Source organism: Acinonyx jubatus, chromosome B1 (genome assembly GCF_027475565.1).
Source record: "Acinonyx jubatus isolate Ajub_Pintada_27869175 chromosome B1, VMU_Ajub_asm_v1.0, whole genome shotgun sequence".
NCBI lineage: Eukaryota > Metazoa > Chordata > Mammalia > Carnivora > Felidae > Acinonyx > Acinonyx jubatus.
Window position 1 is genome coordinate 137,159,703 of NC_069382.1, and position 24,128 is coordinate 137,183,830.

The window sequence follows — 24,128 nt, forward strand, 5'->3', positions numbered from 1 at the left end:
AAAACATAGCTCATGAGAAAGACCTACAGATATTATCAGGAATACAGCTTTTCTGGAATGGAAAGATGGGGGGAAGGAAATGTTTGCATGTGAGGCAGTGGTAGAGGGAGTTAAATCCTCTCTTTTATAGCATGCAATCATTAACAAAAAAAAAATCAGGATATATCACACACAATAAGCATGTTACTTGTAATTACATAGTATTGAAGACATAGAGATAATAGCAGAAAATGCTGCTTATTTTCAAATATTTGAAAATGTATTTGTCAATTTTTCTCCTTCTATCAAGGATTGGGAGTTGGGTAAGTAAAGGAGAAATGTGTTACTTTTTAAAAAATAAAAATATAAAGACAATCAGTAGAGTGCCATGAAGTCAAATCTTGATTCAAGTTTTAGCTTCTCTACCTAAAAGCTCTGTGACATTGGTCATATTGCTTAAATTTTCTAAACTTTTCTAAAGAACTTAGTTCTTTCCTTGGTAAATGGGAAAACAGGATCAAGCAGACAGTAAGCAGTCAATAAACAATAGCTACATTTTAGGGTTATTTTGAATATTAAGTGAAATAGTATATTTAAATAGTATATACACAAAAAAACTTAAGCAAGACTATTATGACAATATTTTGTGAAAGATGGGAAGAAAAATCAGAGTAAGGAGAGGAATAAATATTTGGCTCTGAGTACACACACATACATACGCACAGACAGTATATAAAAAGAAGGAGAGGTGAGTGAGGAGTAGAACCAGATTAAAAGAAAGAATGCCAATTCTAGAAAGAAAGATGAGAGATAAATTTCCTAAATAATCTTTTGCTGTATCACCTTAACTCCTTTGTGGAACAAGGTGGCATGTAAATAAATGTGAAGAATTTACTGAATATCTGCAATGTGGAAGGCACTATTTTTAATTAGAAAATTACATAGCTGTTACATTTAATATATCTTTTCACTTTATTTTCATAATTGCCCTGCAAAATACATAGGATAACATTTCATAGTTGGAGGTAAAAAATGGGGAAGAGTAGTAAAGAGAAAAGGAAACTGTAAAAGTTGCCTAACCATTAGCATAGCTATGGAAGCAAAATAGAAATAATAACTTTGTTACATCTACCTATTTTTATAATGCAGTGCAACAATTTGTTTCTTAATTTTCAGTGAAAAATACAATGCCAAATGAGCTAAAATACTAGTATCACCTGCTTTGCACATTCTCTTCCATGTAAAAAAAACCCAAAAAACAGAAAACATTTCCATGGAGATTCAAATGAGTTGGTAGCAATACATTCAGAACGGTTATGGGATGTTTTAAATGGCTCATATCATCAAATTATGACACATGATGTCCCCCAACACACTCTAAGGGTAAATTTGCCAAGCAACCAGAATGTCCATGTCAGCTGGCCAAGTCACCTTCATCTCTGGGTGGTGCTGAAACTACACTGACAGAATTGTGTTCCTTGACTTCATGCAGACCATCTGGTGACATTTATTCTTTAGCTGTATCAGTACAGTTGGTTAGGTTAAAGCCTTCTCTTATATCAAGTCACATTCCAGGCATGTCTTCTTGAGTATTCTGTATTTTAAATGACAGTTGGAAAACAGTTCTGCAGGGATTAAAAATGAGTAATATATCCATATGGTTTTCTAGTATTCTTTTAAGTGCATTAAAAGAAAACCCAACAATTAACTAAAATGAACTCGAGTTCGTTTTGATAAGAATGAAGCTAAAGATGATTAATCTATTGGATTAAACAAATCTGCCATTAGAAGCGTAGGTGCTAGTGTCAGAGTACAGAATGCACAGTCTGTGATATTCTTTATATTGTGTGTACATTTAAGATACTATCAAACTCTTTTAATCACCACCCTTATGTTGGAAGCTTTGTTTGTCTTAGCTAGTGAAATGTCACTTCAACAAAACCAAAAGAATTTTAAAAAATACCCACATGCTTAGAAAGCAGAAAATAGCAAAATGTGGGAAAAAAGTCATCTTTGCAAGGAAAGGTCGGCAGAAACATATGGATCCCAAGTGAAATTAAAATAAGGTTTCTGTACAGACTAGATACTGTGGCAGATAACGATGCCACAGGCCAGACAGAAGGTTCCCAAGGCCCCAGGCTGCTTTCTAACTTCTGCTCGGCTGAAGACTTTATCCAACATTATTTTGGTGATAACACTTGTTATACATCCTCTGGATCCTCAGATGCTAAATCATCCTGTATTAGTCTTCATCCAGGAAACCTAAGGGCCAGCCATATTTCATCATTTCTTAAGTTTCAGTGATTATAAAACAGCCATCTGCACATGTCTGGAAGCATATTTTTATTTGGGTTATTATTTGATAATGTACAGACAATCCAGTCTCCAATCTTCTCTAATGTGCCTACTTAAAAAAAGTCCATAGGAAATTCTTAAATGGTTATATTTTTTATATTCATATTTTATTTAGTTGAAATGTATACGAGACTTCTTGCCTGCATATTAGATAGGAAAATACATGGGATGACAAAGAATATGTTCATGGAAAACTATTTGACTATATTATCTCATTGCTTGATTGATTGATTGATTTTTAGTGAAGCAAACTGCCCATATGCTTAGAATTGGAGACCATATATAAGCATTCTGTATTGAAAGCTCTTTGGAAATTTTCCATCTAAACACACTCTTTTACTCTTGTTTAATTTAATGTATTACCTATCAAGTTTTATCTATTAGATGCTTTTATTACCAATCAGATTCAAAATAGGGAGAGAGTAAGTTCAATGCTGTAAACCCCTCCTCTTAACTACAGACTTTTGAGCTTAATGGTCAAGAACGTCTGATCGTAAGCCACCTGCAGCAGATGCCTGGCAGGCTGACATGAGATGTTTATTCTTTGAGATTAAGGCAATATGCAAATACTGTCGGCCAGTTGGAAATGGGGTAGAAAGGTAATACATTACTTATTTATTAGTGATCTAAATATTAATGTGAATGTTTAAAAACATTGGATTATTTTCTTTTAATGAGGAAAGCTTGATGAGCTTGTTTGTCTAGAACAAAGATAGCAGGAGTGAGTACTTCAGTGGGAGCAAGGGACAGAGCAGTTGAGATGGAGCATGGTAGAAATGGGAAGTGGGATAGAAGTTGGTAGAGAGTTGGAGAATGCTATTTAGGGTTACACCGTGCTAATCAGGTTCCTGGCAGGAAACAGAAAACATTCAAAAAGATAATTTAATAGAGAGATGATTTATAAGGGATGGGGAATGGATAGATCAGGAAGGAGAAGATTCTAGAAACAGAGACCTGTGTAGAGAGGGCTGCCTGAGAAGTTGTGCCCTTCAGTGGGAAGGCCATGTAGAGCAAGGACCAAGGCATTGTGGAAAGGAAAGGAAACTACATGTGGCATCCATCTAAAGACTTGAATTTAAGTCTCTGCTCCGCAATGTCTACTAGCTAAGTCTGGATTTTCTATGCCTCAATTTTCTCATCCAGAAAAGACGAAAAGTATTGTGAAGGTCGGAATATATAATTTGTATAAAAGCTCCAAGTGCAGCACCAGAGAAGAAAGTTTGGAAGAAATGAATGTTTAATCTCAAGAAGATGCAAAAATTAAAGGCACAGGTAAAAAGGAAAAAATACCTTCTTTATCTGAGGCAGGTCCTAAGGCTAATATATGGGAAGTAATTCATCTACATGCTCACAAGCAAATGTTTCAGAGACATATGTGTATAAATAGGGATCAATAAGTCAGCAAAGTTAAGGTGAGAGGACAAAGAGGGAGAGGAAAAATACTCCCCCAATAAAATCCAGAACTTTTTCCTGAATCATTAGGATCAAGAATATTAAATATCTGTTTTACTAGTGGAAGTCTGACTATCCAGTCATAGGGCTTATCCTCCTATATACTGGAAATGGAACAGCTTATAGCTTTGAGTAAAGCGGTGATTGCAAATATTTGTCATAATGCTTCAGAAATTTATTTCACATTCACATATATATATATATATATATATATATATATATATATATATATATTTTAGTCTGCACTATTAATTTTCTTGGTAAGCCACCGAAGGAGAGTTTAAAACACTATTTTTTTTCTCCTTGTTTCCCCATGGAACTAGCTTTCAGTTTAAATCCCAGCATAGAGTAATGTATGAAGAATGTCAATGCACTTTATCTCCTACAAGATACTCTTGTAAGAAGGATTACCAGTTAAAAGGGATGATATGCTTCTTAAGTCTGCATCAGGGAAAAGAGAAATTATTTGTTTGATCTCATGAGTTTGGTATTGTGTTGTGATAGCATCTAACATGAATGCAGTTTAAAATTCTATGTGAAGTCCCTCTGTTTGGACTGTCAATTCAGGGTGGAAAACCATTTTGTTAGAAGTGTCAAGAATATGATGAATGGTGAAGATATCAACTGTGTTAGCTTATTTTTTTGACTGCCACATGATTCTTCTTGTATTATAGCATGTATGAACAAAAAAGGCATTAATTCAAAGACTAGAAATTCAACGAGTTTTAAACTAATCACCTCAAGGTGCAATGAATTTATCAGCAATATCTTTTACATATTGATGTCTGTGTATACTCAGCTCCCTTGGTTTATATTCAGTATTTGTGCCACAGAAAGGAAATCATTAATGAATGTCTTTAAAATGCAAATTGGTCAAGGTCAGAGTTTCAAAAACAGTAGCTTGTTGGTTGAACTATGCACTGCATTTTATTTCTCTTTAGTAGTTGGTTGGATTATCAATCAAGATGTTGACTATAATTGTTTAAAAATTAATCTATGAAAGCCATTTTCAGCCTTTTCTTTGTCTGATGTGAGAGAGGAGATAGGATAGGTTGGTATATACAATACAGATATTGCACTCTGTGGAACGGAGTTATCCTAAAGAATGTGGCTGAAAGCAGAATTTTTGCAAAGTGAATCTTGCTTCTTTGTTGACTCTCTACAAAAGGCGTTACATTTCTTGTGGAGGACACCTTTGGAAGTATCTTCCTAGGAAGTTCTCTTCCCGTCTCTGGGAAATGTCCTCTCACCATTAGGGACGGCACCCTGTCTGCCATGTTACATGTTCATGAGTGGTTACATGTTCGTGCCTCAGAACTTGACCTGCAGGGCCGGGTGGACACCTGATCTGAACTAAATCAACACAGCAAAACCTTCTTGCCTGAGAATTTGATATTGGGACCTGACTTTCCAGGGTAGACTGTAGTCCCATCCATAAGTGCCATTACAATCCTCTCCTTAGTTTCCATGAGACATTTTATAGCTTAGCAATATTTATTTTTTCTTTACCTGGTTCACATTGGTATCTGATACTATAACCACATTTACCTCTTTCTTGGGATGATCTTCATGAATTGAATTCAAGACTATTTTAGAAATGGCAGACTTGCTATTAACTATAAAGATATTCTGGGACCCTATTCCAACAATGAGATTTCCCATATGTTGCTTCCCCTGTGCCTTCCCATCCCGTCCATGCACAGTCGCTCCATCTCCAACTCTTTTCCAGGCACATCTTACCTATGTATATTCCTCTGAAGTGTAGAAATTCCCTTACCTTTCCCCTCTTAAGAATGTCACTCTTCTGATTTTACTGTTAAATTTACAATTTTGAGTGAATCTAGGCTATAGTATTTCATTGAAGGCAAGATAAAAAGCAATGTAATAATACTACAGTTTATCTATTTTGCAAGTAGTTTTAAGGGCTCCTGGCTCCTCAGTGTCTCTCCTCTCTAACTTGTCTTGCCACAGTAACCTGAGTGTCCTTCCAAAAGCATACCCTGTTCAAACCTCTCTGATGTTTAAATTTATTATCTTTACTTTTTCTACACAAAGATGTACATACACTAAAATGTTTTTACCTGAGGTAGAGGTTGGCAACCTTTCTTATTAAAGACCAGATAGTAAATACTTTAGGCTTCTGGAACATAAGGTTTGTGTCTCAACTACTCAACTCTACTATTGTAGCACAAAAGTAGCCACAAGCAGTGAGTAAACAAACAGGAATGTCTGTGTTCAATAAAACTTTATTTATAAAAATAGATGGTGGGCAGGACTGACCTAAAGTATTCTATGTATTGGACCTTATCCAAATTTGTTTGTTTTGCTTTCCACTCTATCCCATCATGCACGCAGCACTCAACTGAAATTAAGTTTCTGTGCCCTTTAGATGCTTTATACATTCATTATTCTATGATTCTGTTCCCTTGGATGGGGGCTGGGGTGGGACACAGGGAACTGTCATTTCCCCAGGCACATTTCCTATACATAATGCCTTTGCATCAACTTTTAAGATAATATGTGGTCAGCCTATTAAAAGTATGATGACAGTACTCCAGAGAAAGCATAATAAAATGCATGATTAAAACACAATGCTGGGGTGCCTGGGTGGCTCAGTGGGTTGAGCTGCCGCTTCTTGATTTTGTCTCAGATCGTGATCCCAGGGTCCTGGTATTGAGCCCTGAGTTGGGCTCTGAGCTGAACGCTGAGTGTGAAGCTTGCTTAAGATTCTCTCTTTCTCTCTCTTCTCCTCTCCGCGCCCCCCATTCACGTACTCTCTCTCTAAAATAGAAACAAAACCAAACGCAATATTAATACTATGATACAAGTAATACTATGAGACACCTAAGGAAAGTAGTGAAAAAGTTGTGCTTATTTTTAAAAATATGCTTGCTCTTGTACTCAACTCAGTAACTGATGCTATCCTTCTATCACTCCCCACCCTCAGATGGAAGCTGGTTATGCCTTTTCCTCCTGGAGCTTTCATCCCTTTGTCTGCACTAATCTTAAAAGTACTACTTATCTTTTAAGATGCAGTTTAAATGCTCTTTCTTTTATTAATCCTGATCTCTCCAGCTAAGAGTAATTTCTCATTCTTTGGAATTTCTATTGCCCTCTATCATGTCACTTTACTCTCGGTCTTATGGTTATTTGTTTAAGTATCTTAGTTCAATCGGTAAAATATATAACTAGGGTATCTTTCTTAACAGACTCTGGGTATCCCAAAGATCAGTGCTTTGCAGAGAGTAAGGATTAAATAGTTATTTGATTAATACATTTAAAACATTTGTAAAAATGAATTTTTTCAATTGAAGTTACATTTATTTGATGAAGCTATATTAACTCTGTAAAAAGATCAGGGTCAAAAGCAAACCTCTGGTTTAGTTATCTTTAAAAATTATCCTCAGGCACTTGTGGTCCAATATTATTGAACTTAAGTTGTATTTTTGCTAGCCAAATTTGCTACATATGAAACCCATTGGCCATTTGGGGATTGACAACTTTCCTACTGCTCCTTTCAAAGAACTTCCCAAGAAAACTGGGATAGATAATCTATGTGCCATATGTGCTGTTAAAATAAAGTTGGATATGCACTAATCAAGCGGTTTCCATGAGAAACACAAGGACTCAAACTATGAAAAATCTTTTTAATTGTAGTACTTATGGTAGGCACTCCAAATAGCAAAATTACATTTCAAACTTTTTTATCTAAAAAAATAGTTTATACCAAAGCTTAAATATCTTGGAGCAGAAACACTGTGACTGTTTAAATGTTATATAAAAAAGTTTGAAACAAGCAAAAAAAAAAGTTTTCTTTTTCATGTTGCCTACAAAATCTTTAAATTAGTGCTTAGCTTAGAAGAGACTTAATTTTTTTTCTTTTGCTTTATGATAATGGTGGAGACAAAGGTCTAGGATGCCCCTTTCCCATGACGGATTGCAGGCAAGAAAACAAAAACGAACTTGAATTTCCCAGCTGAATGGATTAGCTAGGAACTCTGTCATTTAGGTATCATCCTTAGGTATAATTCCCAGGGTCATTCAGTCTTTTTTATTTGTTTGTTTCTTTTGAGGTGAGAGATAAGGAAGAATTAAGATTGAAATACTGTTAATTTTTAATGCACCCAGCATCTAAGTCCAGCTGGTTGAAAATTTGAAATATTTATCAAAAAGACAATGAGGATAGGGGCACCTGGGGGGCTCAGTCGGCTAAGTGTCTGACTTTGGCTCAGGTCATGATCTCACTGCTTGTGAGTTCGAGCCCCGGGTCAGGCTCTGAGCTGACAGCTTGGAGCCTGGAGCCTGCTTTGGATTCTGTGTCTCCCTCTCTTTCTGCTTCTCCCCCACTCATGCTCTCTCTCTCTCTCTCTCTCTCTCTCTCTCTCAAAAATAAATAAACATTTTAAAAAAGACAAGGTAGATAGAAGTATCTTAAAAACTATAAATTGTTATCAAAATTCACTTGTATTATTTTCCAAGTTTTATACTATTATAATACATAATAAAACAAATATTACAAGGATAATTTAAATTCTTCCAAGCTATCCTGTATTGTAACCTCTTAAAAGTAGGTGTAAACATGCAACTTGTTTGTTTAAAATAGCCTGGGAGAAGCAAATTGAAAGATTACTTATGTCCTTTGCAATTTTAAGCATTCCTAGCTGTAACTTGTTTTGTATCCCTTCTGAGTTGTCTGTTTCTATCTACAGTCATTCCCATTCTTTGAATTTGTTATTTAAAATTCCTACTTCTGTGTCCATAATCAGCTAAGAAGATTTGTACTTATCTTGCAAGATTCTCAAAGAAGTCGATTGGATCTTCTTTTTTAAAATCTAATGTCTCTTTTTCACCAGAGTATCTGAGTTTATCAAGGAGAAGAATTATGTCAAATAAATGCAAGGGGTAATTCAAAAATTCACAATTTCTTATCTTTTTTCTTCCATTTACAACCTTTTATTGCAATTATAGATGCCAGCAAAGTGACTAACTTAAGGTTCACAGAGATTACATAATGTTAGAAATTGTAGATGTCTTTAAAAACAGAATGTAGTATAGCTTCTTTAAATGAAAGGTATTTGTTAAGGAGTGTAAACAGCTTAGAGAGTCATGTGGATTGTTGAAGAAGGAAAGTGAAGGCTGAGTTCAGGAACAAGTCTTCAAGTGCAGTCCACACTGGGCTGTAAGGGAGCTGCCTGCCCGCTCTGTGGAGATCAGGGAGGAGGTGGGCCAGGAAATCACCTAAAGAGTCCCAGATGCTGCCTCTCGCACACACCTTCGTTGCTGTGACCTGCACCAGCAAAAAGGGTACTTCATGCCGTCATCTCTCCTCCTGAAACTTGGTTCTGATTCAAAGTCTGGCATAAGCATATATGGGTGGATTCTAAACCACAAGGAGACCTGCCTATAGGGCAGTTTAGGAGATGCCCACATTAAGTTTTTTCTAGCATGCAGAAAAACATGGTAGTTAGATGTCCAGTGAGTGCATTCATTGTGTCCTCCATTGCAGGCAACTTTTTCTATTCTGTTTTCTTTGATTCTCACTTCTTCCCTAGCTGTGATGCTGATGAACAGCAAAATGACTAGAATTTGAAAACTGGAAGATGAATCAAGTTGTGTCAAGATGTGTCAAGGACTTATGAGAATAACTATTTTCCCATTTCCTAATTTGTAGCTTCCTTATCTGATGGTGAAAAATGTAGCTTCCACTATCTGTATTTACTTAATTTATCAATCCTTCTGTATGTAACCACTTTCTTGTCACCACTGCTATCTTCCCCCCAACACTAATTCCTTCATCCTGCAGGAATTCTGACATTGTCACCACCCTGCACCCCCACTCAGACTCTGTCACTCTGTACCTGGCTGCTGCATTGCCTGGGCACTTTCTACACCCTGGGGGGTGGGTAACATTTGCAAAAAAGTCCTCTCTATATTACTTGGGTTTCAGTATCCCCTGCCAGTCTGCTCCCTCTTCTGAAGCTCTCCTTACTCTGTTTGGGTTCAGCTCCACATCAAGCTGGTTCCCTTGTGCAGAATTCCTCTTCACACTGCTGGTTCTTCCACCCTGCACTGTGCTACCAGCTGCCTTATTGCCCCACTCAGGTTCCAACATTCTGGACAGCTTGTCTTCCAGTATAGACTCTCTCCTCTCCTTTTCATGCTTTGATACCCTGCAGTGGGGGTGACATGCCTGCATGGAAGTCCATGCTTGGACTCCAGCTACTCCGCAATGACCATCCCTCTTGTACAGAAGTTCTTCTGTCCTCTCTTAGGCTCAGGAACCTCATATTGGACAGTGCTACGGCTACACACATGCACACATACACACTCAGAGATGATCTCCTCACCTGGGCCATTCTCTGACTCCTCATGTTAGGCCACTACCATCCCATGTGGACATTTCTCTTCTTCTTCTTGGGCTCCAACACCCCATGCCAGGCAAGCCCCTCCCTGCACCAGGAGGATATTCCTCAATCTGCTTGGCTTCTGACACCCTGCTCTAGACTACTATAGCTCCTGTCCACCCTGACACTGTTTGCTTGCACCCACCTAATGGCTTTCGGCCTGAATTGTTCTGTAAGGGAATGGAGAGGAAGAGAAAGAAGAGATCGAATTTGACACCTGGAACATGATGTCAGGTAACGGGGGCACAAATGAGGTGAGACTCAAAGGTGCAGTTGTATATATGATAGTACAGTGACTATCATGGTTCCTCTGGAGCCTAGTGTATGTGAGGGACTTGTCAGAGGTAAGGATAGAGAGCTAATCTGTGCTGCTGTTGTGGAGGGCCTTAAATCGTTTGGAAGTGGTCTCTCATTGGCAGTTGTTAGGTAGGTGATTAATGTGATTGGCTTTACACTTCAGAAAATAAGTCACATTGAAGTGTGTAGGTGTAGGAAGACGGGATATGACTATAATACTACTATAGAGGCATTCCACTGAACACTGAAAAACTGATCTGGAGAAGGGAGACAGATACATGATGTTATCATTCCAGGACACCCTTCTGAGCCTGACCTAGTTTGTGAAGGTCTGACATTACACACGAAATAAGGCTTTCGTCAACCAAGCTGCCACGTCTCCTGGCTTTTTGTGGATGTTCTGGATGCTGTGGCTGCATCACCTAGATTCCTGCTTCAGAACTGAGGCACTCATTCCCCACAGCCAGGAGCTTGGCTGCTGACAGCTCCCAGCTGACGTTCTTCTTATACTGGCCCTAAGCCAGAGGAAGCTGCTTTGCCCAAGGGTATGCTTCCTCTGTAGGGGCAGCCCACATTTAATGACTGGTCCGTGAGGGGACACAAACACTGGCCGCATTGCCCCACTCAATTCAGGACCATTGTAAAAGACCATTCCGAACTCCAGAGCTGCCACTGGGGTTGGCTGAGACTTCCTTTGCAATTGTGCCATGTTTCAACCTTCCCTCTGACCATCCTGCTTCCCTCACCCCTCCAACATTTTGCTCCTGAGAGCATGCTCCAGGATACATCCTGCATGCAAATCTCAGAGTCTCACATCTGGTTCTGGGAAACTGGATTTAAAATACACTTAATCCCAAATGCAGACCCTGTTGTCATACATAGAGATGTTAATTTAGGAGTAATCAAACCTTCCCAAAACATTTCCTTCACTCTCAGGAACTAGTTCAGATACTGGGGAAATCTACTTGTAATGACTGTATTCTATAAAAGTTAAATAAGCTTTGTCACCTATAGAAACTGAAGATTTATTTTCTTCCTCTGAATCACTGTAGATACCATGTAATGAATCACTCCACATGTAATGTGGATATGAATCACTCCCAGTGTGGTACTTAACTTCCAGGAGAGTCATATTTGTCATTGTGGATGTCATACAAAGATATTTACTGAAAACAATATAGATTATATGATTTAAAAAAAAAAACTTAATGTTTATTTATTTTGAGAGAGACAGACAGAGTGTGAGTGGGCGTGGTATAGAGAGAGAGGGAGACACAGGATCCAAAGCAGGCTCCAGGCTCTGAACTGTCAGCACAGAGCCTGATGCGGGGCTCAAACTCACAAGCTGCGACATCATGACCTGAGCCGAAGTCGGATGCTTAACTGACTGAGCCACCCAGGCGCCCTGATTATATGATTTTTTTTTACACATATAGGATACGTGTATTTTATTTTACTTTCCTGTTTATTGTCATTTATTTGCCCTTTCTGTCAGTTGTTTGTGGGCTTTGGGGGAGATGGAAAAAACTTGGTGATAGCATATTGGAAAGGTGAACTCCTGAGAACAGGGAATATAAGATTTGTGCTTAGAACATTAATAGTTACACAGTAGATATCAATAAACATTAATTAAAGGAAAGTCAGTAAATAAATAAATAGATAAGTAAGTAGATAAATAAACAAGTAAATAAATAAGTAAATAAATAAATAAACAAATAATAAAATCTAACATGAATTCCATAGGAGCTCTGTAGGTAAAGGAGATAGACAATGATAGTGAACAGTTTTAATTATCAAGTGTCAATCTCCAGCAAGTCTAACTGCATGATACTGAGTCTAAAATGTTTTTGAACTTATTAGCATATTTTATGTAACACGGTAATAGATTCTAACATGGAATTAGAAGTTTGGTTTGGTACAAATAGTAATTTTCAAAGAATGGATGCTTGCATGGATTGTGAAGCAAAATACTTCAGCAGAAATCCGGATAATTTGATAAAAGAGAATTATTTTAGATTTGTGTATCTAAATACCTCAGTCTAACCTCTCTCTTTCTGCTTAGACGTCTGCATTCTGCATCCTATTCTTGATTTGGAAAGTTACACAGGGTCCCAGCATGTCTGTCATGAGGCAAAAAAGGTCAGCTTGAAACCTTACCTGGCTAGCGTCCAGCTGACACACTGCCCGAGGGAGGCCTCTTACCTGTTAGATGGGAACAGAGAGGGTTGCTGTTGATACTGCTCCTTCTTCATGGCTTGGTGAAATTCCCAAACCTTCCCTTGCTTACACTGTCCCTCATTATTGCTTGGAAACAGAGTGACCAACAGCCTCCTTTGCCATGGACCACCCCAGGGACTGCTCCAGTTTTAGCGCCGAAAGCCCTATCTCCTTGGACACCCCTCAGTCTGGGGAAAATCTGGACAGCTGGTTGCCTCCATAATTAATGACCTTTCCCTAATTTTTACTAGATGAAAGAGATTTGATTAATTATTGGTTTCTGCTAGGCAAGGCCAATTCCCTGCTTTATTATAGGTCTTCCATGAGCAAATGAGTGAAATGAAAAAAAGTTCCAGAACTGGGCTCAATTAATTACCCAAACAAATAACCAAAAGAATGGTAATATGCTTTAGTATTCCATCAGCTCTGCTGGTCTCATAGTCAGGAAAGAAGGACTAAGTAAGGAGACCTGAGGCGGTCCAGGGAATTTTGAGGAAGAACAAGTTTTAAGTCCAAGATATTTTGTTTTAGTGTAGGCCTGGACAAGATGGATCCTTAGATTAGTGTGTGTGGTCCCAGAAGATGAGCAGGTTATGAGCCAAGAAGCTAGGGGAAAGAAAGCCAATAAATGTGAGTTTAAAATACTTCATCATGAGGATAGAGTACATAGTTGGCATCCTGTCTCTTATTTCCTCACCTTCTGTCCCCTTTTAAACCAGTTGTTATTACTTTCTGTCAGATTTTTCTCCCAGGTTTTATTCAGTCACATACTGATACAGTATTAATTGCTAAAGGTATATCATACCTTTGATTTTATCTTGATTAAAAGTTGAAAATGGAGACCAGTTTTAACCAACGGTGAACACTAAAAACCTCGACAAGAGATGTTAAAAAGCTGTTAATACAAGTTTCCTGAAAAGGTCAGCCTGTTTCAGCTTTGTTGTGGGAAGTCAAGGAGATTAGTGTATCTATAGTTGGACCCAAATGTGAAACAAAAGGTGATAGCAAATCCCTGGAGACCTGATGGCTACAGAGGAATTAAAATTTCAGAACCTCAAGAAAAGATGAAGCCAAGGAGGAAGGAAAGATTTAGGATTCTTTTAATTCAGTCATCCCTTTCCTTAGACTTTCTTCTGGAGTTCAATTATTTGAACACAATGTGTTTATTCTAACAGAAGGCTAAATGATCTTCCATTCTTTCAGTCAACCACTTGTCCTATCAGTACCCTCCCTACCCCAACAGGTAAGAAGTGGTACATCCAGTGGATGGTCCTGGAATTTCCATCTCCAGGTAGCAAATATTTCCAGACTGTGGGTCTGTCTGTTTTTTGTGGTTTTTTTTTTTTAATGCTTATTTATTTTTGAGAGAGACAGAGAGAGTGAGAGAGCGTAAGAAGGAGGGGAGGGTAAGAGAGGGAGGGGAACAGAGGATCCAAAGTGGGCTCTGCACTGACAGCAGAGAAATCCATGCAAGGCTTGAACTTACAAACCAAACTGTGAGATCATGACCTGAGCCAAAGTTGGACGCTCAACTGACTGAGACACCCAGGTGCTCCTGTCTGGGTTTATTAAAGCTTTTGTCCATTCATATCCCTCAGTTAAGCTGCTGTAGGGGCGATGGTCCAAGTACTGTTTTACTGTGCCCTGATACTGAAATAGTTCCTGACTGGCCTCCTTGCTTTCATTGTTGTTGCTTCCAAATACATTGTGGCATATCAGCCAGAAAGATTTTTGAAAAACATAGATCATAGTACTTTATCCTCTACCCCATCCCAGAGGCTAAACTCCTCTAATGGGCTTCTATCACACTTAATAGAATATAAATGTAATGTAATGTAAAATATCTGAATTGTTTATCACAATTTACAAAGCACCACATAATCTGCCCACAGCCTGCCTTTCTTACTTCATCTTACCCACAAAGCTGTAGCCATACTGCTTTCCTTTCTGTTTCTTAAATGTGCTAAGCTAATGCCTATGGTGACCTGCAAAATCTAGGGATTTCTGTTTTGGTTCTTGGAATAGCTGGCTGCCTTTTATTAGCCACCTAGTCAGTCATTCCCTGTCATATTGCCATATTTGAAATCTCTGCAAACCACCTGCTAATATGGACATTTACTTATTTTTGTCTGCTTTTCCTTCTCAACCAGACTGCTCTTGTTCTGTGCCTTCACTGTAAGTCCTAGAACAGTGCTTAATAGATAGTTGGTACTCAGTAAACCTTTTTAAAGTGCCTGGTTTCTATCCTCAAAGAGTTTACAAATCTGGTTGTATATCGAAGGTAATGTAAGTGAAAAGTTAAATGCGTATGACAACAAACGAGATGCTAAAAGGTAGTGTATGATTAAGTACTACATGAACTTTTTATCATAAAGCATCGATTTAAATAAAATATAAAGGAGGAGGGGATACTTCATTTTCCCCTTTCATCATACCAGTGAAACTTCAAGTTCTAAAAGCCATTTTCAACAACGGGGAGGTCACAGGTGGAGGTGATGGGGAGAAGACGGGAGGAAGTGCAGAATGAGTAAGCAGAGAATGTGAGTGCCCTTGGACCTTCAGCCCCGGCCCAAGATTGACAAAGACGGCCTACCTTGCCAGGGGATGAAATTCTTAATTATTTGGAACTTGGGGGTAACGCCAGTTGGATGGAATATTTTGAGGTACAACTTTCCGCTCCTAACGAGTTCTGCGGAGGCTTCCCCCCCCCCCCCCCCCGCCCTTTCTGCCCTCCGCCCCCGCCCGTTTTGGCTCGGCAAGTTGAAACTACAAACCAGGTTTACAAAGAGGAAGTTGCCTTAGGGAGGTAGACCCGCAGCAAGTACAGCTGCGAGGGCGTCGGCGGTAGTGGGGGTGGGGCGGAGGCCACCACCTCCCTTGGAATTGCTAGGCTTTGGTCTCGCAAACACAGAGTGCCTTTCTGCACAGCTGCTGAAATAGGCCAGGCCTGCAGGCTATACGGATATGTTTAGTATCTAGGGGACACTTGTTTTTATAAACTCCTTTTCCCCTTTCAAAATCTGGCAAACGTTAGTCAACTTGAACTCAGGCACGAACCCACAAGTGTGCGTGTGTGCTTTCAGATCAGGCCCCGCCCCCGCCCTCAGACGCAGGCTGACACACAGAGAGAGACCTGGCCAGATCTTGCTCTTGGCCTTGATTGAAGCGGCTTCCCTGGAATCGCTAGCCCCAGGGCCCGCTCTGCCTCCTCCCCTAAAGGGGACCGCCCGGCTGCGCCGCGCCAGAGCAGAACACTGGGAAGAAAGTTTGGAGCGCGGGCGGGGGGAGTCGGGCCGCCGGAGGAAGGGAAAGAGCCGACGGGGATCTCCGCTGCAAGTTTGCGCGCCCGTCCCCGCGTCCCGAGGGCGCCTGCCCCGCCCGGCACTGCAGCCGCCGGACATCAGCGCTCCGGGCGGAATGGGGCTTCAGGTCGGGGTCCGCGGCTGCCGCTAAAGGCTCGGCCAGAAGCCTGGAGCGAACTTCTCCTGAGCGCTGTCGCCGTGGGCCCTCATTGTCTGCAGGAACTCTGCGGAGGGGGAGGACTGGATCGCTCTTCCACTGGGATTCGTCAAGAGTTCCGGCGGCAGCTGCGGCGGTTGCAGTGTCTCCCTTTGTCCTCCTAGGACCTCCCTCCCTTCCTCTCTCCCTCCCTCAGTCAGTTAGTGGGTCCTGCTGCCCCGGGCGCCGGCGCCCTCGCTGCTCGCTGGCCCCCACCCCAGGGTGCGTCCCTGGTAACTCCTGCCACCTTAGCGTCCCCACCGAGTCGAGTCGAGGGGGCTGCGAGCAGGAGGCAGTCGCAGGCCCCTGGCCGCAGGATGGTGGCGGGGCTGTCCCTGGCCCGCAGTCCCGGGAGCTGGCTGGTCCCTGGGCTGTGGCTGCTGGTGCTCAGCTGTCCTGGGGGGCTGGTGAGCGCCCAGGAGCAGCCCTCCTGCAGAGGAGCCTTTGATCTCTACTTCGTCCTGGACAAGTGAGTGCCGGAGGGAGGTCCAGGGTCTTCTGTTGGTGGCACTGGATGAGCTGTGGCTGAGGAGACAGAGATGTGTCTGCTCTCTGGGGAGGGGTGTTGGAAACCCGAGGACGGGTACTTTGTGCCCTGTCCAAAGGGCAAGCGCTTTCTTATCTGTGCCGGCTGTGTGTGAGTGTGCGTGTGTGCGTGTGTGCGTGTGTGTGTGTGTGTGTGTACGTGTGTGTTGTGGGCGGGGGGGAGGTGATCGTAGGAGCCCGGAGCTGCTGGGCTCTCTGGGGAAGTGGGGTAGTCACTGTTTGCCAGTCTTGGGGCCTCTTGGGAAATGGGAGCGTGTCTGTTTGGGGTAGCCGTCTGCATCTCTGTAACCCAGACGGGCTTGTTCCTTCCCCCCCCCCCCCCCCCCCCCCCCGCCTTGTCCTTACCCTCACTGGCTAGTTTGCCTGGTCTTCTCCTGATCACTGCGCTTTCATTGTGGCCAGGAAAACCTAGGGTCCACACACTCAGGGTGTTTTTCATTTCCTGTGAGGGGAGGTTGTGTTTATTTTGAAGAGTTGAGATCTACTCCAAACAATTGGGCAGGTGGTCCTAGAAGATGGCTTGATTTCCTTGATTCTTCTAGCGCCTAAGTTTTAGCTACTGATACACTTAAATTTTGCTTGAAGAGGAGGTCAGGTTACCCTATGTAAATATTTTTTGTTTTTGTTTTTTTCTGATCAGTTCGTTTTCATTTTACAGGTCTGGGAGTGTGGCAAACAATTGGATTGAAATTTACAATTTTGTCCAGCAACTTACAGAGAGATTTGTGAGGTATTTCTCCCACTTTACTTTTCTAGGCAGGGAGGTTTGAGATGGAAGGAAGTAGACTGAAGTGTAAGGTATCCCTTTTTTGAAAACTTTTTAGGGAGAGTCTTTACTGAGATGTTGATTTTTCAGTGCCTCAAGATCATTATTACATACATGTAGTTATTAGGACAGCCCTTCAGTTGTTCAGGGCTTTTATCATCTGGATCCCAGAAATTTGGCTCACGCCCTGGGGAAGCATCTTCAAATACTATTCCAAATGTCTTTTCCTTTCTGAATTTTCATCTGTTTTGAATTTAAGTTATGCTTTCTCATAATTTATCACATTAAACAAATTTTATGCTAATAGTATCCATAATATATTTTTCTTTCCACACAGTTCTTAGCATTGTAGAGGTCCTCATTAAGAAAAAAAAAGTGTTGGTAAACTTCAAATGAACATGTGTTAATAACCCACTACCAGAAAAGGCACTTGTGTGTGTTTAAAGAAAGGAGTTGTGTTTACCCAATGTGTGGGTGTGTGGCTGGTTTAAAATTTAACTGTTCTATATATGCAATAAGCCTTACTAGGAAAGACTGGTTTTCTCTCCTATAAAAAGCATAACTGCTATGAAATCCAGCTTACTCTCTTATTTAAAGGTAACTAGAAATTAGTGGCATCTCTGTTTAAAAATAACCCCAGGACACCAGGCTTTTGAGCCTTCTTTTTCCTTCTTTTTTTAAAGGAAAAAATGCAACGAGCAAATGCAAGTTTATCAAGATAATGCAAAGGACACAAAAAGGAGTGTATCATTAAATATTGCTTCTTTCAGTCTTGTTAGCCCAAATGTTTTCTGTAAAACAGGCTTGGATGATCAAAACATTTTGAAAGTCATGTTGCAAGTAACTTCAAACAATCTGTAGAGGCCTAGGCAATCCTTGCTTTCGGTTATTGGCAGCAGTAAACTTATCCCTATAAAAATGTATGCTTGTCCATGTTCAATCATCAGTCTCCTGCTTAAGAAGCCAAGTATAACACTCTCATTTCTGGACAGGGTCTGAAGTAAAACTGTCTAGGAAAGAAAAATAAATAAGCCCTATATCTTTAAATGTTAAAGGCAGTAGAGACAGTTGTTTATAAATTTTCTGATTTAATCCGAGAGTGCAGAACGTATCACACAGATTTTGATCGAAAGCAACGGATCCTTTCAATACAACGTTTTTAAGAAATGGGGCCTTTATTTATTTGGTCTGGTTTGCACGTTGGAATTCTGTAATACACAGTTCTCTGGCTCAAATTTAGTTGCTTAGTTACTGACTCATAAAACATTGTAGGAAGTGAATAAAGGGTGACTGCTGCAGAGAATGACTTCAAATATGGATAAGTCTTTGAGATCATTCTGATCTTCAGTTTACAGATCTTTGTTTCCTATGGGCAGTTTCAGGTCTTAGTAATAGTTGCATAGAGTATCATGGAGTCAAGAACCATTACGTGAGATAAATGCCTAAGCTTAAAGGATGTAGCTAACTGGGGCAGGTGTTGCCATATAGAAATATGATGTTTGAGACTTGGGCAATTGAAAATGTCTAATCAAACTAATTGCTTGGTCTCTTTCACATTGTCCATGGCACTCTATAAGTTTTCTAACTTCCAGATAGCTTTTGTTTGAACTCCTATCGTAATTGTGGTGATTAAATCAAACCAGCTGCTCCGTAGCCCTAAATATTGTTAATGACAATCACTCAGAAGGGTCTGGCTTCCTTTAAGGAGATGAGGTAGAACCAAGGGAAGAAGTGTTTTCTACAAAAGGATTTTACATTGGCCTAGAATTTATCTTTCTAGTTAGTCTCTTCCTTAAATGGCCCTATGGGTCATGGAGGATTGCTTGAGTGCTGAGAAGCACTGATTGAATCCAAAATGGCTTATGCAGTAATGTTAAGCAGAGTTAGTGTATCTATTTAGGGAGTTCTATTTAAAAGAAGCCTGGACCATCAGAGTCTGATTTTAACTGAGACTCCATAACTATATATCTGTATTGTATCAATATTTCTTTTAAAAATGTTTTAACTGCCTCTTTTCTTATTTTGCAGCCCTCAAATGAGATTATCTTTCATTGTATTTTCTTCTCAAGCAACCATTATTTTGCCATTAACTGGAGACAGGTTAGTGCATTATCATTTCACTGTAGGCTCTTAGTAGAGACTAATCTGGAAGGAATGATTGATATTTCCAAGTGGTGATTCGGGCCTCTCAGTGGACTCAAACAAATGCACAGATAATTCAGCTCTCTTCACTAATAGAAAGGAAAGGAGGTATGCATAATATAAAAGACCAGATAATCTGAAAATCAATATCATTCGTAATGTCCATGGAATGTACAATGAAACCCAGATCTCTGTCTTAGTGGTGTATTTGCTGCTTTCTACCTCTTTTTTGCTATAAGTAGTTCTACATCTTTCTTGTTTAAATGTAATATATTAATCGACTAGGAATTTGCAGAACATTAGGGAGGAAAGAGATATAGATCTCTTTGTATAATTACTAGATTCAGGAGACATCACAGATCTTCAGTCTTATGCTGAGGTCCACCGATGCTGAATATATTTATCCTTGTAAAGGAACTTGCTAGTTTTATTTATAATGTATATACATATAATATTATATATAAATTTATAAATATATACAAATAAAATATATATTATATGTTTAAATATATATAAAGATATACAAATACAAATACAAAGATTATACATGTAAATGAAAAAATATATAATCTTGTGAAAGCTGTGTTTTGCTTAATATGCAGATTTCTGAAAAGTTATACTTGAATACAGCTTTTTTTATAAATTATTTTTTTCTTTAAAAATGTCAAGAGAACATAATTCTTATTTGTTTGTTTCAATTTTTTATTTAAATTTTAGTTAAGGAACCATAATATTTAAAAGGACTCAGGGAAAGAACTTATTTATACTTCACAGAATTAATTTGGAAATTATGTTTATATATATGTACATATACATATGTATATACATATATATATATAAACTTCTTTTTTCTTTTTTTTTTTAATTTATTTATTTTGAGAGAGAGAGAGCACGAACATGGGAGGGGGAGAGAGGGAGAGAGAGAATCCCAAGCAGGCTCCATACTGCCAATGAAGAGCCTGACGTGGGGCCTGAACCCATGAACCTGAGATCATGACCTGAGCCAAAACCAAGAGTTAGATACTCAACCGACTGAACCACTTAGGTGCCCCTAAGTACATACATATATATGTACATACAGCCCCTAAGTACATACATATATATGTACATACATGTATATACATGAATGAACTTATAATTTATTTGTGCTTTAAGTTTTACTTTTTCTGGAGAGGAAATAAGCTCTGTAGGTGAGGAGTCCAGCTTATGCCTTCAGTCGTCTCATCAATACTTTCCTTCCATACTTTCTTGTATGCATCTGTGTGCCATCAAGAGCCAGAGCAATAGTAGTCCCTTATAACCCAACTACAATAGCTTTCTATACCTGGTGATTTAATACTGTTTGCCTCCATGAGAAGAAATTTTATTCATTGCTCAGCTTAATTTTCAAAGAAACAGCTTTGGATCCAGATAGTTCTAATGGAGTGTATTCATTAAGAGAAAGAAAGAACAGTGTTAACACTTATGGGGTGCATATGCAGGGAAAAGCACTTAGCATAATGCCAGACACATAGTAGACTCTCAGTAATTGTCACCTGCATATGTTGTGCCAGGTTCTCTGTTAGGCACTTTACATATGGATCTTCCAGCACTTGGAAGATGAAGTGTAGTCATTGGTCAACAAAATTGGTATTGCTTAGACATGCGTGGAAATGGTTTAAATCGTTAATCTAAATTAGAGATTTTTCCTTTATCACTGGTTGAATCTAATTGAGGAAAGGAATGGGATAAAGAGGCTCCTATTTCAAGAGGCAGCATAAACATAAGCATTTTGCAGTTAAGAGTCACTGAACCAATGTACTAGCCAAATGGTCATAGACATGATGCCTCAGTTTTGTCCATTTATTTGCGTAATGATGACAATGATGATTGTGATAACAATATCCGCCTCATAAGATTGTTGTGAGAACTAAATTCAGTGAATGTGGAGAATGCAGGACAGAGTCTGGTACGTTTGTATTCAGGAGATGAAAGCTTTGTTGTTGTGATTATTTAGTACTATTATTATTGTTTGGATCTAGGGAATATGTAGTATTTTAGTGGTTAGCGAGGAATTATGCTTATTTAAAGGGACAATTGTCCTGCTTGAAAGGATTTATAATATTCTAGGAGAAATTTCAATAATGCTACTTGCAACTTATATACAGTTTGCTCCTTTCTCTCTTAAATAGGGATACATTCAGTTTTAATGAATTGCACTATTTGCGACATGCTGAACTAGTATGGGATGGCAGAAAGTGCACTAAGAGGGCCTAGGTTACAATTACAGCTGTCCCATGTACTGATTTAGAGACTTGGGGCAAGTCATCTACTCAATGTGTCAGTTTTTATGTCCATGAACTTCGGATATAGTTGGCCATATTTTTTTTCTCTTTTTGTAATTTTTATTATTGATTATCTGCTGTTTTCTTAAGAGAGTTATGAAGGTCAAAATAAGACATTGCATAAAAAAGTACTTTGTATATCACAGGACAAAGGATATTATTTCTTAGTTGTTCTTTCACTAATTTTATTTTATTAAATCAGTAACTTCTCAAATTTCTGTGGTTCTGTGTATTTGGATATAGGGTCACTTGTCATCTATTACACATTCTCTGGTGTGTGGAAATCTTTCACATATTTAGATGCAAAATCACTGAACAAATGTTTCCGCTACTATTGTGGATCTTTGTTTCAAAGCCTAGAAATTGGAATTCTACATGTGAACACTCTTGATGTCACATATCACACTCACAAAGAGAGCCGGGTAAATGGGAAACATGGCAGATTTCACAATTTTGGTTCTGTTGCTCATCAATCTACAGTACAGTGATTATTATGAGAAGTACTGCTTTCATGTTTTTCAGAGTATTGCTAAATATTTTCAGTAGAGATGAATCAAGATTGGAAGGCAGTAAGTCCTTATGATAGTGCAGCGTCTTCTTATGGGGTTTCAGCATGGGGTCCACTACTATGCAAATACATGAATAGAATAATAAACTTGGCAAGAAGGGATCAGTTATACATTTTGCATACTCATAATACAAAAACTTTATTCTTTTAAGTGTTTCAGTGAAATACTTTCTTCTTTTCTCTCACCCCCATGATTTTTGTCCTCTGTGTATCTGTTAGCCCATCCTTCCACCTACCTACTTACCTGCTTGCCTACCTTATATATGATGTACTGAGCATTATGGGCTCTGGGACCAACACAGAGATGAATAATCTAGTGTGTGTGAGAGGAAGGAGTGTGCACATACACATAAATAGCTCAGGGCTGTATCATAGGATCAGATAGGAGAAAAGTGCCATGTTGATTCAATATGGACAAATCCAGCCTCCCAATAATAGAGATTTGAATCAGGACTAATTTTAAAAGATATTTTTTTGCTATTAGGCTGCATAATTGGGGATGGTGAACCATGCTCACTTCAGTTCAATGTAATCTTAATGATGTAAAAGTGATTTAGTTGAAAACATTTAGTGAACAGTTATTATGTGCTAGGGCAGTGTGCAAAATGCTTTCCATTCATTACCTCATTTCATCCTCATATTAATACATGTAATACATACTATTATTATCTTAACTTTACAAATGAGGAAATATCAGCTAAGAAACGTAATGTAGCTTATCCAAGGACATACACTTAATACGTGGGGAGCAGTATATTAGCCAGAATGCTCTTCTAAAGTATAAAGTAGAGCATGTCACTCTCATGCTTAAGGCAGTTATAATGGCCTAGAAGAGAAGGCACATGTCTCCTGGTGGCCTAAAAGCCCTACCTGATGGCTTTACCCAGTCCTCCTCTACAACATTGTGTGCCGCAGTTTAGCCCACAGATCTTTCCATTCCCTGAGGTGACTGAGCTCGTTTCCAGATTACAAATTTTGTTCTCCCTCTGCCCCAGAACTTCCCCTGGCCAGCTCATTCTTACCATTTAGGCACCATCCCATGTGTCCCCTTCTCTAAGACCCCTAGCCTACAGGATCAAGTCTACAGGAACCCTGGCCCTCCTCCCCAGAAATCTGTCACAATACTCTATTTGGTTATCAGTTTTTGAAATTGTTCTATTAATTAATTTTTATCTCCATCACCCTACCATAAATTGTGAGAGAGCAGAGGGGTCTTCTTTGTCTTGTTCGTTCATATATTCAACACCAGAACAGAGCCTGGCACACAGTAGACGCTCAACAAATACTTGTTGAATGAATGGTTGAATTGGTCTGACACTAGAACCTGAATTATTAAGTACTGTCATATATTTTCTTTCTTTGAGAAATGAGAAATGATGACTTAGATTTTCTTTCCTATTCTTATAGATCAGTTATAAACATTTCCAACTCTCTCTTTTTGAATATATTTTTAAAAAATTTAATGTTTATTTCTGAGAGAGAGAGAGAGCGCGTTCATGAGTGGGGGGAGGAGCAGAGAGAGAGGCAGACACATACTCCAAAGCATGCTCCAGATTCTGAGCTGTCAGCACAAAGCCTGA

General features: G+C 39.3%; 1 protein-coding gene across 1 annotated transcript in view; it reads left to right on the top strand.

The window, feature by feature from the left end:
• The first annotated feature begins 16,478 nt into the window (after window positions 1-16,478).
• The window catches only part of ANTXR2 (ANTXR cell adhesion molecule 2), a 151,924-nt gene continuing 144,274 nt past the window's right edge, over window positions 16,479-24,128 (top strand). The window contains exons 1-3 of the mRNA XM_015074377.3: window positions 16,479-16,671; window positions 17,407-17,478; window positions 19,543-19,614. Of these exons, the coding sequence (XP_014929863.2) occupies window positions 16,520-16,671; window positions 17,407-17,478; window positions 19,543-19,614 (296 nt within the window). The 5' untranslated portion in view covers window positions 16,479-16,519. The remainder of the gene's footprint in view (window positions 16,672-17,406; window positions 17,479-19,542; window positions 19,615-24,128) is intronic.